Source organism: Alligator mississippiensis, chromosome 6 (assembly GCF_030867095.1).
Source record: "Alligator mississippiensis isolate rAllMis1 chromosome 6, rAllMis1, whole genome shotgun sequence".
In the NCBI taxonomy this organism is placed as follows: Eukaryota; Metazoa; Chordata; order Crocodylia; family Alligatoridae; genus Alligator; species Alligator mississippiensis.
The window spans coordinates 75,701,714-75,721,779 of record NC_081829.1 but is presented as its reverse complement, the minus strand read 5'-3'; the positions used below and the strand labels follow the sequence as shown (position 1 = coordinate 75,721,779).

Below are 20,066 nucleotides of genomic sequence, written 5' to 3'. Positions count from 1 at the left end.
TACCCTTAGTCCAGCCTCTTCAAAGCATTCTTTTAATTTTGTAAATCAAGAGGGTCCCATGCCATAATTGACAGGGAAAATCCTGTTATATAAACAGTTTCAATTTAAGTGAATTACCTTTCTCAGTGACAAGGGGTTATCTGGTTTGGAACATTTCAAGAACCTGATTAACAGCCAGGAAAAACATATGGTTTTAAGGGGTAACCAAACACCTAGGAGCTGACTTGAAATTATTATGAATACAGAAGATAAACTGGAAGGGATACCACAGTATTTCTTCTCAGATGGCCTAGCTATGCTTGCACTGTGAAGTCAGCATCAGTGTTTTGTATTTTACCTGTTGTGAATAAGCCTCAGCTTAGCATGACTTCTAGATCTTACTGTAGTCTTTTACTGGTGCCTTGATTTGGTCTGTTTTTTAAAACAGGAAATCCCAAGGGGACATGGAACATTTTTAAGGGGATTACTTGGAGTGTTCATAAACTGTGTGGGGAGGACTTCCACCAGTCATCCCGGGAAAAGTATGACAGCATTTGTGGTCAGGGTTCCAATGGGCTGCTCGTTGTGGTGAACCCTTAACCATTGTTCAACTGTTGCCTATACCCCCTCTGACTCAGTCTGTTGCCTCAGCGTTCCCTAACCTGGCAATCAAGTTTAAATAGTCCTCCGTACTGGGACCAGGGAATGTATGGCCCAAAATGCCTATTATACTTTTCTGCTGCTTAGTTCTGGTTAGATGAGGTGTGAGGGAGAGGGGACGGGGAAAGTCCTTTATAAGTCCAGCAAGCTGGGTGCCAGGATTCCCTCAGGAACACAGAGCTGACAGGTAACAATACCTCATGGTAAATGTGACGTAGATTATCCTACAGATTAAGAGTAAGAATGTGGGTACAGTAGTTAGTTACCATGGAGGAGGTGACACGGTAAGTTCACAGGCAGTCTTCCTGGCAACTTTTTCATGCCCCCCCGCTCCAGCCACACAAGAGGAAGTCTACAGAGACAGCCTTCTGTGCCTTTCTAAGCAATACAAAATTAGTTTTGTAGTTTTCTGTGGGTGTACCATTCATAAGAAAACTGCTTTCAAGTGTGGTATACCAGAAAAATCTATTGTTTCTCGACGGGGGGAAGGTACTTTGCTGTGAATGTTACTTGTACTCTTTCCTCATTGTTCTGGGAAATTTCATTACTGGTTACTTCCCTGTTGTGAAAGATTGCCTGATGTGTTTTGGTAGAAGAGAGAAAGCTGGTGTTTCTGCAAATTAATAGAAGAAAATTCTTGTATGTGAGAAATTATAGTTAAAAATATACTAAGATTTGTGTGGTGGGTTTATTAAAACCTGTAATTATTTTGCTTTCTTTAAAGAGGAGTAGAGTTTAAAGGAGATGTATAAAGGGAGGAAACGTGGGTGTGTGTACAATGTATAAAGGTGTGAAAATCCTTTCCAATTCCTTCCTCCACCTCCCAAGAAACCAGGATCTGGTCTGTCTTGGAGAACTAGATAATTTTGCATGATGAGGGAATCAGTGCTTCATGATGACTAAATGGAATAAACCTGTCTGAAATGTAAATTTTATTTGGACACACTTAAAAGTGTTGTTTTGCTGTTGCCTATTTGTCTTACACGTTGAAGAGCTGCGCGCAGCTATATATATATATATATATATATATATATATATATATATAGGTCAGTCTCATCTTACGCAGGGGTTAGGTGCTGAAGTCAGCGCATAAAGCGAAAATCGCGTAAGGCGAAAATCGGTGACTATACGCGGGGTGGGAGGGGGCGGGGCTTGAGTTTGTATGTGGCGCCATGCTTAGAGCTGTGTGACTGGTGGCAGCGGCGCAGCGCGGGGTGGTGGTGGAGATGGCTGCATGCCGCCCGACTACCACCACGCTGCCGCCTGGCGGCCGGCCACACAGCTCTGGGCACAGCTCCATGGCGACAGCAGGAGGTTTTGGAGGCAGTGGCTGTCACCGCCAGAATGGACCTCCAGGTAAGCGGCAGCGCCATGTGCAAGCTCAAGCCCCGCCCCCCCTCCCACCCCACGTATAGTTGAATTCGCGCAAGTTAAATGCGCATATGATGCAACTGACCTGTGTGTGTGTGTATGCAGCTCTTCCTTTCTTCAATTAAGGGTTCAGAAAAAATTCAGTACATATCTGAGATGAATCCAGAAAAAATCTAGTTCAGGTCAGTCTTGTAACACTTGGGGTGATTTTAGAAGTTTTTGGGGGGTCAGGGGAGGGGGGAGGAATCAGAAAGCATTTTTTCACTATATATATATGGAAATAATCTGCATACAGTAGAAATAATCTGCATTACATTATATATGTTTGTCTATGTAAAATTATATTTTTTTATAATATGCATAGTATTTATTTTCTATTGTATATATTTATATAAAATATTAAGTTCTCTAACACAGAGAGGGAAGATTTGAAATACCTTATTAAGTTCAAGAGAAAAAGCAGCCCTAGTATTTTATTTTTCCTTTACATTAAACAACCTTATTATCCTCTCTGTTCATATGGACAGCTTGTTACCACCTATGGAAATGAAAATTTGAAATGTATCAAAGGCATAATAGTTCATGATTTCTGCTCATGATATTCTTAAATTTACTTTTTGAGAGCTTTTGTTGAAAAAGCCAAGAACATCTCTGCAGTAAAGTGCAACAGTTCCTGTCCCTTCTATTATGCTTACACTTTTTTCTGATGCTGTAGGTATGCTGCAAAAATGTCTTTTCCAGGTTAAACAACAAAACCCCAACGCACTAGAGCTAGCCTCTCAGTAAGAAATAGAGCATTTTATGACACATTTTTGATGGTAAGCTGGAGAATCAGGAATTTAGTAACCTTTTCCAAAGTAGAAGCTGCTGTGGTAGCTCTACATTAGTTTGTCCAACATGCAGGCCACCATGCAGCCCGCCAAGCCATTTTCTGAGGCCGAGGTGCTGCGACGGGAAATGAAAGTAAACACTGTTTACTTTTGTTCCCACCCCTTGTCTCTCCCCCAGCCTCTTAGCAGATTCCTAGTGACTGTTGAGGGGCTGGGGAAGGGACAAGGTTCCCACATGCACTGCGTCAGCTTGACGTTGCTGACGCCGTGCGTGTGGGAAGAGGAGGAGTAGCCATGTGCCACTCGGGACGGGATGAGCCCAGCCGGAGTAGCAGGGGCTCAGCTGCACTTTCCCCCTACCTGCTCTGGTTAGTCCCGAGCGGCACACGGCTCCGCCACTGCTTTTGCTGGCTGGTGCCAACCCGAGTGGATCTGTTCGATCCGGAGCAGCGCGAAGGTGAAGCTGGATTCCCACGTGCTGCTGGGGACAGGAGGAGCCTGGCTGGGTTGGCACCGGCCAGCAGAAGTGGCGGTGGAGCCGTGTGCCGCTTGGGACTGACCGGCGCAGGTAGGGGGAAAATGCAGCTCAGCCCCTGCTGCTCCAGCTGGGCTCGTCCCATCCCGAGTGGCGCATGGCTCTGGTGCCGCTTCTGCTAGCTGGTGCTGACCCGGCTGGGCTCCTCCCATCCCCAGCAGCTCATGGGAAGCCGGCTTCAGCCACATGCTGCTCCAGATGGGATGGACCCAGCCGGGTCAGCACAGGCCAGGAAAGGTGGCATGCAGCTGAAGCTGGCTTCCCACATGCTGCTGGGGATGAGGGGAGCCCAGCCGGGTCTGCACCTGCCACCAGATTGGTATAATGTGACAAGCCTATGGCTGGGGAGGAGTCAGGCTCCCTAGATCTGAGACCTGATGTAGGCTGTGGCACAGAGACTCACTCCGGAACAACGTGCTAATAAACTTATGACCACCTGCCAGGAACCCAAGTAGCAGGTGGTTGATACATGGTAAGCTCATATGAGTAAAGACTGCTTATTGCTTTCCGTGTGGCCTTCAAAATGTTTTTATCCTACTAAAATATGCCATAATTTGTGAGAGTCATTGCCTCTGTATGAGAAAGCAGAATCATAGCCACTGAACTAAATTCATGCCCCATGGGAATAATCACAATTCAGCAAAATGGGCGGGAAGGAAAAACCAGAGTTCTAAGTGCGCACCCTAAAAGAGGCCATGAAAGAGTCAGAAGCACAACCTTAGAACCAGGACAGCTATCCGGTGACAGCAGTCTAGTAGGCATGATGGGAATCTGCTACTCTCATGAGATTTAGGAAAGCAAGAGGACATGAGAGCAACATGTAAGCAGAGACAGTATAGGGCCTTGGAGCCATGTTGTTAAGTGAGGACAACTGTGTTCCCACTCTGGTCAGTGACTAATTGTGGGTACATCTTCACTAGCTTCAAGCCACTCAAACCTGCTGCCAAAAAATAAGATCTTCCTACCCACTTACACTTTACCTGCTCTGAACTGGAAATGAGGCAGTGAGGGCCCTTCTAGGGTGGTGCAATGACTGTAGAAGCAGATCACACACACAGTGAGAGATGTTCCCAGAATGTCCTCATCACCACATTTCTTATGAAAAGCAGGGATATCCTGAGGTTCATTTAATGTTTGTAAAATGCTTGGAGAGCCCCACATAGAGGCACTGCATAAAATATATTTTAACTTATTTGGTTGGCACTTTGGACTGAGATTTTCAAAGCTGAGTCAAAAGGCTAACTTCCATTAAAATGAATGGGATTTAGAGGGCTCCAAGTCTTTTATGACAACTTTGTAACATGCCTATTTACCCCTTTTTGCAAATCTAAGCCATAGTTTGGAAGCTCAGCCAAAGAACATAAGAGCATAAAAAGTGCCATGCTTGGTCAGCCCAATTGTCCATCTAGCTCAGTATCCTGTCCTGAATAGTGGCAGAGGTGAATGCTAGAGAGGGAGAGTTTTGAACTGGTTAGACCCATTTCATTGTCACTTCCTGCAACTTTATTGGTGTCAAAGGCCACGTGACATCATTTCCTGATGTGATACTGCTTCCTGTGAGGTCTTTGAATATGGCTCACTGGCCCACTGGGTGATAAAAAGTTCATGATCTGGCCCCACATTCAAAAAGGTTGGACACCCCTGCTCTACATACTCTTAGCACCTCTCTTGGTTCCAAGGTATCAGTAGAAAAGACAAGTAATTTATTTTTTTAATCTCTCATATGGTTTCCTTTTCTAAAATACTGACTTTTTGCCGAGAGTCAAAAATTGTGGCATTTATTGCCCCTTGGCCAGTCAGTCGCACGGGAGTGGGGGTGAAAAGAGTGAGATTTAAGGCATTGGTGCACCACTAACTTCTGCCATGATTTAGGTAGGTCCTGGGTAATATGCATACTTACTTTTCCATATATTTACACACATTGTAAGTGAGCTTGCAACTTTGCTTAGGTGCCAGATTTTAAGGCTGATATCTTACCTAATTGACAGATTTATTTTTCAGAACTGGACATTTGTTTTTTTTTTAACGGTCCATTATGCCTATACACATCTGGTTCTTGGTGAATTAGTAATCAATCAAGTGTAAATGGAACAAATATTACAGGTATGCTTTCAACCAAAAATACACACACTGTCTTGTAAGCAACTTATGAATATCTGTTGGAGCCAACAAATCCAAATTTCTTACTGTGCTTGCATATTGTTGTCATTTATCAGTTCTTTAGTATCTCATGCTTAAAATAATTCACCTTGAGGGGAGGTTGCCCTTGTCTTAAAGCAGTTTTAGGAGGGTGGTCCCTGCTATTTGAAACTTGTATGAAAGGGACTAACTTTAAAATAAAGTTTCATACGCGCAATTTTATTGTTTCATTATTTTTTAAGTTACAATTTAAGTTATGGGGCGATTTGCATGCAAAGGAGAATAATTTATGTAAAATTACTTAGTTAAAATAGAAAGTATGATTGCACTAAAATACATCTAATCAACAACATTGCATTTTTTTAATATAAATGATAAAGTTAAGAGAGCAAGTCTGAAATGAAATGTCACTGCTGCTTCTCGGGTTTTCCCATGCAATTCATCCAAATATCCTGTAGCATTTCTGGTCTTGTAACTTTTTCATTCAGTTAAGCAACTTTAAGACTTGCTTACTAGCAGTTCTGGAGGGAGATATGCTGTCCATTGGAATTTAGCTGGGATCCCACAAGGTTGTCTAAATATATGTAAACACCCTGTTCTGAGGTTCAGACTATGGTCATCCTTTTCACTCCTTTCAGTGATTTGCCAACTGGACACGTACATTTCAGTTCATGTATAGAAGCTATAATTCATATATTTCCGATCCTAAAGCTCAGTAATTTAAGTAAATTATTCCTTTCTTCCTAAGATAGAAACAACAAACTGCAGAATTTTTTGCAGTTTCCTCTGAAGTCTCTACTTCGGACCTCTAGACCAGATGGACCACTTTCTCATCCTAAATCCATCACCATTTTGGTTTTCTGTTCAGTGCTGTACAGCACAGAGCTTACTTGCTTACCTATTTTGATTGAAGACCTTAAGATTTGTACTTCACAAACATATAATTTGGTTTTCAGATAATCCAGTGAATTATATTTCTTTCTATCCCGTTGTTAAATACTACCAGTTAATTAAACAGATTTTATAAGAATCATAATGCTTTTCAGATTCAAAAAATGTATTTTTTAACAATTTGGATCTATAAAAAATTGATCAAAACCTTGAACAAAACATGTTCTTAGTCTTTGATATTAATGTAAAATAGCTGGGATTGTTTTGCTGTCATAGGAAAGTGCAGTTGATTTTTCTTTTTTTCTTTTTCACTCAGTTTTTAGGTCCTAAACTTTATTGGTTTGGTATGTGTGTTACAATGCTATTTTGTGTCTCTTCTGTTTACAGCTGATATTATTTCAACAGTTGAATTTAATTACTCTGGAGATCTTCTTGCAACAGGAGACAAAGGTGGTAGAGTGGTTATATTTCAAAGGGAACAAGAGGTCAGTGATTTTGAAAACAAAGGTGTTAACATTGCTCTGATCTTTCTTTCTTACCAAAATGTATGCTATGTCATCTTTTTGTCACAGAGGGTAAATGTGATTATTTTCTAGCCAGTTGTTTCTTCAGAAAACTTCTAATTGGCTTAATTTTCCTTGATTGAACTCTCTCAGTATGTCTTCTGAACTTGGTGCTGTACCGAAAAGTCCAGGTATCCCTGTTTAGGCTGTACACTTGAAAGTTTGGACAGTTACCATGGTGGCTCCCCTAAAGCAAAAACTTAAGGCCCAGGGCATCTTAAATTTTTAATTTTTAACTTCCTACAAGAAACGAAAAGATTTCAGGAGCAGCCACCTCCTTGCAGTAAAGATGCAGGAGGATGCCCATGCTTCAGATGCTCTCCACTGCCCTCCATCCTGAAGCTGTTTTCTAGATGCTGTCATCAGATTGATAGATACTAGGTAAATCTTTCCTGTGTTACTCTCTGTTCTGGCATATGTGTCCCTTGATGTTTCAGTGTCCTTTGTATCTTAATCTTCAACATAAGGAAAATACCTCTATTTTCTATATCTTCTTGTCTTGATAAATACAGTATAGAGGTACATGGATATATCAGTTGCATGTCGGATTGGCACTAATAAAAGGAAAATTAACATTATCGGCTTTTTTTGACTGGTGTAGCTGATAATGTCACCTATAAATACAATATGCCTTCTGCCTGAGGGCCTGGACGTTGCATGCATGCACGCAGTTGTATGCAGGAATGCAGCTGGGTAGCATGGAGAGCAGTGCTGTGCAGGTAGGTCTGTGGGAGGGGAAGGAGTATAGGGAAAGGAAGGGGTGTGGGTGGTGCAGTTTGAAGACCCTGCAGTGAGGGGGAGAGTGGGGAAGGGCCCAGGGCATGGGGGTGCTGCCCAGCCAGGGCAGTGAATGGGATCCAGGGCCAAGGCATGGAGCAGAACAGAGCTGCGGGTGGCCTGTCTGGGGGGTGGGGAGGGTAGGGGTGACTTCCAACCGCTGTGCACACACCCCCAGGGGAGGCATGGGGGGGGATGTGTGCTCGCCCAGATTTGTGCACAGGGTGGATGTGGGCTGCCCGCTGTCAGTTTGGGGCTTTCCACAAAGCTGCCTTTCCCTCTGGAGCACCACGCTGGCCGCATATCCCCTGCCTACGTGGCACTGCTGGGGGTGACAAGTTGTGTCTCCTGCTGCTGGGTGGGCAGGGGGCTTGCAGCTGGTGTGGAGCTCCCAGGGCAAAGGCAGTGGAGCAGAGAGCCCTGAGCCCACAGCAGGCAGCCTACATCTGCCCTCACGCTGCTCGGCTCTGCTCCGGTCAAAAGTGTCCCTGTGCTTAAAAATGGTGGCAGTGGCATTTGAACTAAAGCTTATTTGAATTTGATGTGCTTTAGTTCAAACACCGCCACTGCCATTTTTAAGTGCTGGGATGCTGATTCCCTGGACAAGCCACCTGCAGCTCTGTCCTCCCTGCCCTGGCCCCAGGTCCCATTCACCACCCTGACTGGGCAATGTCCCCAAGCCCCTGCCCCATTTCTTCCCTCACCATGGGGGTCTCAATCTACCCCTTCCCCTCCACAGACTTACTTGCAGGGAGTTGCTTTCCACGCTGCCCAGCTGCATTCCTGTAAATCGGTTATCAGATTAGTATCAGCCAATATGGTTGGTTAATAATCAACTATCGATATCAACCAGCAAAGTAGAGTGGGGAGAAAATGTAAGGATGCAAATAAACTACTTTTCTAAGTCTGCATAAACAGTAGGCTGGAGTGTTACACCAAAAGGCACCAAGACTTATAGCGTCTTACACAGCTAGATGTTTTGATTGTTGTTCTGAGGCATGTGGAGTGGGGTTTTTTTGGTGGTATCTGGCTGCTTTCGCTTTTGATGTACACACTGCTGAAGCCTGTATGTTTGGAAAGGCTAATGCTAGCAAGCCATCTTCCAGGTCCTGAAGGCAAAACAGAAAACAGAACTCTAATACGTGTTCAGTGGCGAAAGCTCAGAAAGGTTTATTATTGTTGGACAGCATGACAGTCCAACTTAGTGAAGCTTGCCCTTGACAGGTAGAGACACTATGTTATTCACACTCCTCTAGGTCTCTACGAGGAACAGGTCTCCTAACTCCTGTATTTATGTTTGCATACCTCCCACCCTCCCCTCCACCCCAGTCTTATCACACTCTGTCAAGATCTTCGTCTTTATTTGTTTTGTCTGTCAAGTTTATGCACCTCCACTTCCATTAGTAAGTTTTAACTTTTACATTTGTAGCTACTGTTTTCATACTCCCTTCAATGTCTTTTTTCTGCTCATTAGTGTATTTTAATTTTTTCTCTTTTTTACTGGGTCATCCAGCAGTCAGGAGGTTCTTTTCTCTCATATTGCTTTTCAGCACTATAGCTTACAATAACTTAGCATTACTATGGCCTAGCACAATCGGAACTCCTACATTAATTACTCCCCCTTGTGCTGTAGCTGTAAAATAAGTTATTTATTTGACTGCTCTTGCCAAGTGGGATGTTGCCTTGATTACAGTTCTTTTCTGACATAAGTGAGTAATTTTATACTTAGCTTTGAAGGTCTGAAAACAAAACTTTATCAAATTCATTTTGAATTCTGGTCTTATTCTTCAGGATGCTTGCAGCAAATCCCAGCTTGCTGCCATCTGCAAATGCTATTTTGTATAATATCATTCGTGAAATTATTTAATAGAACTGGGCTAAGCACACCCCTGCAGTGTGCCACCTGTGACACCCTTCCATTTTAGCAGCAAACTGCAGATAACTGCTTGTGTATACTCACTTTAAGTTGAATTCATCTAGGTTAGGGATGGGCAATTATTTGGGCTGGAGGGCTGCTTAAGGAGTTCTGGTGAACTGTTGCAGAGGATAAGGGGGGGAGGTAATTGATCCTATCAGGCCATGGGCCCGTCCACCCTGCACCCATCCCCAGGGGCACTGGATGGAGCAGGCGGGTGAGTGGGGTCTCCCTGGAGACTGCCCTGGACCTCCACATGCAGGAACATGCTGGTACAGGAAGATGGAATGGGGCCACGAGCAGGTGGGGAATGGGGCGGGGTCAGAGCCAGGATTGCAGGATAGTCCGTGTGGGTACTAAAGCCTGGGGCATAGCCAGGCAGCGGATAATGGTTTTGCCCTGGGCCCTACCCCTGCGCTGTCACTGCTTTGCAGTCCCAGGCTAGTCTCCATGGAGACCCCATCGGCCTGCTGCATCCAGCACCTCCAGTGGTGCAGAAGAGAAATTGGCAGTGACAGCTGGGCAGAGTGAGCCACCATAGCCCAGGGTGCCCCCTGTGCCTGAGCTGGGTGGGACCAAGGGACCTACCAACAGGTCATATAGAATCCCTTGGCAGGCCAAATCCAGCCTGTGAGTTGTATTTTGCCCACCCCTGGTCTAGGCCATATTTTCCTAGCTCATTTTGTACAAAAGATTAGCAAAAGCCTTACAGAATCCAAAATATATCTCATTATCTGCTTCCCTTTTTATCTACTAAGCCAATTACCCTGTCAAAATAAATTGTTTTGATGTTTTCCTCCTGGTGCATTTAAAGAGATTGCTAGTTTGTTTTTGTGTCCATAGAAATCAGTGGTCATCTGGGGTCCAGTTTGTATATGCATTTTTCATATAAATGCTACGTGCAAACAATTTGTGTATAGTTTCATAGTTGATAGGGTTGGAAGGGACCTAAGCAGGTCATCAGGTCTGACCCCTTGCCGTGGGCAGGAAAGAATGCTGGGGTCAAACGACCCCAGCTAGGTGATTATCTAGCCTCCTTTTGAAGATCCCCAGGGTAGGGACGAGCACCACTTCCCTAGGAAGTTGGTTCCATGTCCTAGCCACCCTGACTGTGAAGTAGTGCCTCCTGATGTCTAGCCTGAACCTACTCTCAGTCAGCTTATGGCTGTTATTCCTTGTAACTCCCAGTAGTGCTCGGGGGAACAGGGACTGTCCCATTGCCTGGTGGTCCCCCTTGGCAAGTTTTTTAGGTGGCCACCAGATCCCTTCTCAGCCTTCTCTTGTGGAGGCTGAACAGGTTCAGGTCCCATAGTCTCTCTTCATACGGCCTACCCTGCTGCCCCCTGATCATGTGAGTAGCCGTTCTCTGGAATTTCTTGATGCTATCCACATCCCTCCTGAAGTGCAGCGCCCATGTTCATCTTGGAATCAACAGTGACTCCAAGATCCTTTTCTGCCTCTGTGCTGACAAGAAGGGAGTTCCCCTGCCTGAAGGTATGCTGCTGGTTTTTCCTCCCCAGGTGCAATACCTTGCACTTGTCTGTATTGAAACCCATCCTGTTCTCATCTGCCCACTTCTGTAACCTGTCTTTTATCTCGTATCGCAAACCTTTAGGTTCACAGCACAGGTCCTTGCTGCTTAAAAGTAAGTAATTGTAATAGGCTGTTGCTTTCTGTGGATCAGCTAGGTTAGATCAACTGTGTTTAGACTGTGAACTGGAGCAACCCTGTTCAGGTCAGAGGTGGGAGGGTGGGTGCTAGTACCCAGCTGTAGCCTCCTCTTTTCCACATGGTGGGACAGGGAGAATGTCCTCAGCTGAAGTCTCTTGGTACCGAATGCCACTGAAGCCCCAAGTCTGTGGGCTGGATGAAATGGCTCTGCAGGCCAGATCCAGCTCTTGAGTCATAGGCTGCCAACCCTTGAGCTAGATGGAGATGATGTGCAGGTGTCACAGTTCTTTGATAGTAGGGGAGGAATATTGAGATTCAAAGATCTGGATTTAATTCATGTTTTGAAAAGAGTGCATTTAAGCTTAGATGGTAGCTGGTAGCTTCCTTCGGCCAGCATCCCCTTTTCTTGTTTTTTGTCTGCTCTTCATCTCAATCCTTGTCTCCACTCCTTTGGGTCCCAGTTGTGCTGCTTTCTTCTCCTCCAGTTTCCTTGATCAGTAACACAAGAAAATATTGAAAGGACAGTAAAGGCAATTCCCATATTTCCTTGGGGTGTTGGGTGTTTTAGCAGTTACTGGATCCTGGAAAGAGCATTTGCTGAGAAGGACCCTACTTATCTCCTGTATTCCTGGGCTGACACATGCCCAGTGCAGACAGAATTTTTTGAAACCTAGCTATCAAATGCAAGCAGGTCTTTAATGAGCATATGTAAATAGGTTTATAACAGTCAGATTTGTTTGGGTTTCAATAGCATGCCCAGACATCAAGTTGAATGTTCATACCAAATATTAAGTCCTTTCTCCAAAGCATGGGTACGCTAGAGCAGTGGTGCTCAACCTTTTTGTACTTAAGGCACCCCTCCATAATTTTTGTGAATTCAGTGGCATACTATTTAAAAAACTAACTTACTTATTACAGTGCTTACCTCCTTGCAGAGGGGCCAGGTGGAGGGAAACAGCTGGGCAAGGACTGAGTCTGAACCTGCACTTACCTTCATATGTCCTCACATTTTGCAACACCCTTCAAAGGATCTGGCGGTGCCCCATGGTGCTACAGCACCCTGGTGGAGAATCACTGCTCTAACTGGGTTCTCGGTAAACCAGTTGTAACTTTTTTTAAAGAGTTTTCCCCCAATATGTTCTCAAAATGTCCGAACCATTTTGTTTTTTCTCAAAAGCGAAAGGGAAAAAGTAAGTGACAGAGGGAAAATACATAAAGCAGATACCCAGCATGGAAAATTTCAGCCTACACATTTTAAAGTGAAAGTGTAAGTGTCTGATAACAGGGTCTTACAACAAAGTTTTGAGCAGCTTTAAATATAGGCCTCACTTTCTGTGTTATATATAGTAAATGTTGATGAGCGTTAGTAGGTAGAGACTGATCTTTAATGTTCATAAACCATTATAATATTTTAAAAGCATTTAAAAACCATGTATCACTACAATGAGCTAAACATAAGTTTTTTAGTTATTGCTATTTCAGTAACTGTGGCCAGCATTATATCCATACATTGGGGCCTATTACATTCTTCCTGCAACAAAGGAATGTAGCTGGCTGTGGTGCAGTATCCCTTTTTTCTTGATTTTTAGAGTGAAGCAAAAGAAATGGAGGCTGGTTAAATAGGGGAGGGCATCAGTTAGAGCCATATGATCCGTGAGGAGAAGTTGATCAAGCATATGTAGCCTTCCCCACCAGCTCATTTGAAAGTACAGTGGACAAAGCTTTCAACTTGGACTTTTGTTTACCTATATTAACAAAACTCCCCTGTACAGGTGGCACCCTTTCCAAAGCACTTTGCTTTTTATAGCTTCTGGGATTACACCAGTAACATAAAAAAAAAAGGCAGGGAGGGAAGGCAAGGAGGAGGAGAGGGGGAGCCAGGTAATGTTATTGCTCAGATGGCTTATTTTACTTCATTGTAATATTAATTGTATTGTTTTTCCTCATGTAATTGGTCTTCTGTGTTGTTCAAGCAGATTTTTTGAGTTTGTCAAGATAATTGCCTAAGTTTTTAATTCCAAGTTTACATTAACGTTGTAATTAATAATTGTTTGACTTATACATATAGTGTATATATATGGTCATATTGTTTTCTTCGTGCAGAAATAATATTAACATTATTCTGAATATTATATCTTACAGAATAAAAGCCGTCCTCATTCTAGGGGAGAATATAATGTTTACAGTACCTTTCAGAGTCATGAACCTGAGTTTGATTACTTGAAAAGTCTAGAAATTGAGGAAAAAATTAATAAAATTAGGTGGTTACCACAACAGAATGCTGCTCATTTCCTACTATCTACAAATGGTAAGCATATTTCAATGTACTTTTATTTTACAAAATATATCTTTTCATATTTTTTTAATTGAATTCTTTATTTTTACTCTGAATCCATCTACTCATTCCTTTTTTTTTTTAATATATTTTTTCTTAGTTCTGCTACATGTAAAACCATGTTGGATTTAATACTGTTTATTTAGAATATTGAATTCTCATTAACAAAAGTGATATAAAATTATGAATAAAGCTGTTCACTAGTTCTCTTATGGAAATGAAAGTAGGCCAACTTCTTAACCCTCAAACTGCTGACCCAGTCAGCTTACACCCTGTGTGCATGTTACTCTGCTTTCCGTTATGAATACTGTGTGGAGAGGTTTCTTGTGCCATCATCCACAACTGTAGCAGAGGCAGGATTTAGTCCCAGTTCTGTATGTTTTTTGGGGTTTTTTTTAAACAAGGAGGATTTAAGCCGCAGATCTGCTTTTCTGATCCTAAATACCTCCTGGGGCAGGGATATTCTTTGGTAAAAATTAGGACAACCTGATATTAGCAACACTACATCACTTGTTTTTTTCCTAGAAGTATTCATTGTATGGTATTTTCTTTCCAAAATTTCCCAGTTTAAAAGAACTTTTAGTCTAAAAGCAACAGCTGTAGTGACAATATGGGTTATTGGCTATTTGGGTTTCTATTATGTATAATAAGAGTCGAGTCATGCACTCAATTTAGTATAATATAAGCTTGAAAGATAACACTGCTTCCTTCTGTCTTCTCTTAAAATTGTGGAAAAACATAAAGGTTATTTTCCAATATATGTCACTAGGAAGCATTTATACTACAGCTTTTCTCACTACGTAGCACTCTTATTTTGTGGAACTGTGTACTACTGCTGTTTCATCATAATGCTATAATAAGGGAAAGCTTTTATTTTTTTTTAAGTAATTACTTCTGTGACTGTCCTGATAATTCCATCTGGAAAGGCTATTGTGAATTTGAAATCTAATCAGGTTTTTTTAAATGAAAAATTGTTTCCAGTTTTACAATTGCTCCTGAGTCTACTTGCCAAATTGTACAATCATTTTCCTATCTATAATGGCTCTCCTCCCATTCTAATATTATAAAAGCCTAAGTCTTTCTGTCTGTCCATAATGCTTTATTCACGCTTTGATTGGCTGACAGAAACAACCAATCAGAGTGCTTCAAGCATGGGGGAACGCTGCCATGATTCCAAAGCTGCGCCGAGGACCGAACAGAGGGTGGGGGAGCTGCTCGCCTCGGCTCCCCCACCCCACTCCCTACAAGAGGCACAACAGCAGCAGCATGGGGTGTTAGGTGACAGCACTCCATCCCAGCCCCTTCCTACCCCAGTCATTTTTGATGGGCAATTGGCTACTTACTACATAAAGTATAAACACAGATGGAAACTGATACAGCGAAACTGATGATACAAAAAGTGATGTCACAGTAGAATTGAAGCAGTGCACACACTGTCACTTAGTTGTAGGAGTTAAAGTAAAAAATACCCCAAAACCCATGTTCCTCCACAATTAAAACGAGAGAGAGAGCGCGCGCGCGAGAGATGGGATCTCACCGTTCCAAGGCGCTCGGGTGTTTTGTTGGCAGGCCACGTTCCTAGCACGATCTCTGAAGGTTAAACAGGCGACAGAAAGAGATGATCTGTTTACCCCAGCTTCTCGAAAACAACAGCGGATGGTGTCAGAGAGATTTGTCCCTCTTGAAGTCCACTGTTTACTGCTTTACTGCTTTCTTATACCCTTAGTCCAACCTCTTCAAAGTATTCTTTTAATTGTGTAAATCAAGAAGGTCCTACACCATAATTGACAAGGAAAATCCTGTTATATAAACAGTTTCAAATTAAATGAATTACCTTGTTCAGTGACAAGGGGTATCTGGTTTCGAACATCTCAAGAAACTGATCAACAGCCAGGAAAAAAATAAGGTTGTAAGGGGTAATCAGGCACCTAGAAACCGGCTTGAAATTATTATGAATACAGAAGATAAACTGGAAGGGATACCACAGTATTTCTTCTCAGATGGCCTAGCTATGCTTGCACTGTGAAGTCAGCATCAGTGTTTAACCTGTTGTGAATAAGCCTCAGCTTAGCATAACTTCCAGATCTTACTGTAGTCTTTTACTGGTGCCCTGATTTGGTCTGTTTTTTAAAACAGGAAATCCCAAGGGGTAATGGAACATTTTTAAGGGGATTACTTGGAGTGTTCATAAACTGTGTGGGGAGGACTTCCTTCAGTCATCCCAGGAAAAGTACAACCTATGTTCCTCCACAACCAAAACGAGAGACAGAGAAAGATCAGTTGGACAATGTTTTAATTGTAAAGCAACTTGGAAGCCTGCAGGGCCAGGAATGTGGGTGTAGAGGGGGCTATGAGGGGCTGCTCAGGAGGGATGGGTCCCCTGTCCCCCACAGGGTGCAGCCCCTCTGCACACTTCATGGACTGATCACATCACAGCAACTGGGACCTGGGCTCCATGCCAGGGAGTGGGGGGAGCAGGGGGGAATACTGAGGGTACAGGGGACCATGGAGGGTGCAGCTTGGGAGGGGTGCGTCCGCCGGCCGCCCCCTCCACATGGCTCCAGCCCCCTCTACGCACCCCTCAGCCAGGTTCAGCTCCCAGCTCAGCGGCTCCAGGCCCCCCACTCAGCCTGCGGCCTAGTGCAGCCCCCTGCTCCACTTCCGGGTCCTCTGGGGAGCATGCTCGGCAGTCGGCCACAGGAAGACCCTGGGTGCCCCGCTAGGCCCTGGAGACGCCAATCACTGTGCCGGAGGGGCGCAGTGGGGCCCCCCAGCACTCTCCCCAGCGGACCCAGAAGTGGACCAGAAGTGCTTCTGGTCCACTTCGGGGTCTACTGTAGAACGTGCTGGAGAGCCCCTTGCGTTCCTGTGGGACGCTCCATCTGCCCCACCACTGCAGTGTTCACGAGCCGCCTGGTACCTTGAGGTATGTAGGAAAAACATTTAAAGCTGTGTCTGTATCCAAATCACTGAATCTTTCTGAATCTCTCTGATTGATTCAGAGGGTTCTGATTCGATTCGAAGAGATTTAAAGGTCTGATTTGATTTGGATTTGGAGGTTTGGCCACCGAATTGGGCCGAATCTCTGCTGAATCTAATCGGGTACTGAGGGGTCACACAGCCCTAGAGTCCAGGTCCCGGTCACTGTAGGCAGTGCATTTCAGCACTGAGGAAAGGGCCAACCACAGAGACTGGTAGGCTACCAGAGCATCTCTGTGGAGCACTGAGCCTTCGGTTGCCCTGCCCCTTTTTTTTTCACCACGTTTTTATTTATTTATTTATTTTAATTTAAAAAAAAAAATGTTTTTGACCCCTGAATGTCCCATTCTTAGGATGCATCTGATTCAGCCTTCTAAGAAATGAGGCTCCAGCCTTCTCAGTTAGAAGTCAGACCGTAAGTGCTCCAGTGGTCAAAATGGTCAGTCTTAAATCTTGGACTGAAAGGACCACATTCAGCATGAGGGAGCCTTGCAGTGGGTACAGATGGTGCAGACTATGCCACCTTACTGCTTAAAAAACCCCAAACTTTTAAATTGGTCCCTCTGCACCAATTGCCCTACCAGATAGTAAGGAAGAAAAGAACTGAATTAATTGAACTGGAATGCTCTTCCAGTTAGCATCTGCTAAAACATTATTAATTCTGAACAGTTTGTTAGCGCTAATAGCTAGTTAGCCTCTGCCATTAGTACCAACTATTTGTACTTTTGCAGTACCAGTAAAAAGAACACACTTGATATATGAAGCCTCTCAGTATTTTATTAGTCAGCAGCTTGCTCTCTAGAAGCAGCCTTATGCAACACCAGGGTACAATTGTTTCTCGCATAGTACTGTTAGAATCACCACTGCAGCTTTCAATACTGAGTATTTTAGGGCAGAACTCAGTGGTGCTATCTACAGCTGCTACCTTGAGTTAGAATCTCTTGTTAACCACATCCAGGCTTCCACGTTTTAATGAGCCACGTGTACTCTCTGGAGAATTTTTTGTGGAGATGCAAAAAAACCTCTTCCCTGCGCTGGTGTCTAAAGGAGTATCTCAGTCTATTCTTTTCCTTCACCTACATCTTCTCTAGCACAGTACCTTCTCCAGATCATCTGTTGCCTATTCTGAACTAAAGGAACAGAAGTCAGTTATCTGGTTTTTGCTTATTTTGGAGTTAGATACTTTAGAAATGTGACAACCTTTTCAGATGCATCCTATTGTCATAGGAATGATACAGAGAAAAGAAGGTAAGGAGATTGAGTGCCCCTTTAAAAAAAAAAAAAAAGGCAAAAGGACCCAGGGAATTGTAGACTAGTAAGTATCACCTCAGTACTTCAGAAGTTACTGAAGCATATCTGAAGGAAGGCCATTTTCAGGCATCTCGAGGCGGAAAGGCTGATCACAAGCACGCACCATGGATTTATTAAGTAAAATACATGTCAAACAAACTTGATCTCCTTCTTTGACAAAGTAACTTCTTGGGTGGATGAAGGGAATGCTGTGGATATAGTTTATCTGGACATCAGCAAGGATTTTGACAAGATCCCACATGATCTTATAAATTGGAGGAATGTGGGCTAGACAAAATTAAGAGTCGGATAGATAACTGGCTCAAGAGCTGCAAGCAAAGGGTAATTATAAATGGATCCATGTCAGAATGGCAGGAGGTTGCAAGTGGAGTCCCATAAGGGTCTGTCCTAGGCTCAATGCTATTCAACATGTTTATTAACTCTGGGAGCTACAGGACTGCAATAAGTGGTACAAAAGGGAAACAAGTACGTCTAAATGCAAAATATGTCCAATGCACGTGAGAAATACGGGGAATAAACAAGATGAGCTGGAAGCTGTAACCTGTGGAAAAAACTATGATTTGATTGGCATCATAGAGATCTGGTGGAATAGCTCTTATGATTGGAATGTCAACATTGAGGATTACAGTCTGTTTTGGAAGGACAGGTTTGGGAGGAAAGGTGCCAGTGTTGCTTTTTATGTAAAAAACACATACAATTGTTCCCTGGTTTAGGAGGAAGACAGCAAAGCATAATGAATTTGGATGAAGATGAAAGGTGAAAGTTGCAGCACCAATATAATGACAGGGATTTATTATAGGCCACTAAATCAGGAAGAGGAGGTGGATAATGCACTCTCTTCAAGCAGGTGACAAATCTATCCAAAAGAGGTGGGATGGTACTGATGGGAGAATTTAGTTTTCTGGACATCTGCTGTAAAAACAAGCAGCCAAATATAAAATGCCAAACTGGTTCCTAACTTGTGTGGAGGATAACTTTCTGTTACAGAAAGTGGAAGATATGATTAGAGGATTATCTATCTTGGATTTTGTCCTGACCAAAGGGGAAGAACTGGTGTAGGATGTGAAGGTGAGGGGTAATGTGGGAGGAAGCGATCACGATACAGTAGAATTTTAGACCCTGAGATAGGGAAACCATGAGGTCAGCAAAATTAGGATGTTTGATTTAAAAAAGGCAGATTTCATCTGGCTCCAGTAGTTAATAGGCATGGTACCATGGGAAAACACACAGAAGGATAAAGGTGCCCCAGGAGGGCTGGGAACTTCTAAAAGGCGTAGTACTAGAAGCCCAGCAAGAAACTGCCTGGGCATGATGGAAGCACAAGAAGAATGGTAGGAAACAAATGTGGCTGCACGAGGAGCTTCTCAAATACAAAAGGAAAGGCAGTGGAAAAATGGGCAGGTCACCAAGAAAGTATACTACGAAATAGCAAGAACCTGCAGGGACATAATCAGGAAGGCAAAGATAAAGAATAAGCTGCACCTGGCAAAGGAGGTCAAGGACAACAAAAGGAAGTTTTATAAGTATGTTGGCTAGAAAAGAAGGACCAAGAAAGCTATGGGTCCTCTGTTAACAAGGCTGGGGAAATTCCTAACAGAAGATGCAATGAAGGTGGATCTACTCGATAGCTACTTAGCCTTACCTCAATAGTTGGGAAGCTAGTGGAGCATATCCTAAGGAAAGCCATTTGCAAGCATCTGCAGGAGGAAAAGCTGATCACAAGCGGCCGGCATTTGTTTTATGAAAAACAAATGATGTCAAACAAGCTTGATCTCCTTCGACAGAATTACTACTTGAGTGGATAAAGGGAATGCTGTGGATGTAGCGTATCTGGATTACAGCAAGGCTTCTGACATGGTTCTGCCTGACCTCATAAATAAACTGGAAAAATGTGGGCTGGACAAAACTGTTATCAGGTGGGTAGATAACAGGCCCAATAGCTGCAAGAAGAGGGTAGATATTAATGGGTCCATGTCAGAATGGCAGAAGGTCTTCAGTGGAGTTCCATGGGAGTCTGTCCTAGGCCCAGTGCTGTTTAATGCATTTATTAATGATTTGTACACTGGCATAGAAAGCTTTGTGAGCCAGTTTGCAGATGACATGAAACTGG

At 43.4% G+C, this 20,066-nt stretch overlaps 1 protein-coding gene across 2 annotated transcripts in view; it reads left to right on the top strand.

The window, feature by feature from the left end:
* PPP2R2D (protein phosphatase 2 regulatory subunit Bdelta) overlaps positions 1-20,066 on the top strand; it is a 46,342-nt gene that overhangs the window by 12,835 nt on the left and 13,441 nt on the right. For both annotated transcript variants that reach the window (XM_059730017.1, XM_006265017.4), the window contains exons 3-4: positions 6,793-6,890; positions 13,474-13,639. In XM_059730017.1, the coding sequence (XP_059586000.1) occupies positions 6,793-6,890; positions 13,474-13,639 (264 nt within the window). The remainder of the gene's footprint in view (positions 1-6,792; positions 6,891-13,473; positions 13,640-20,066) is intronic.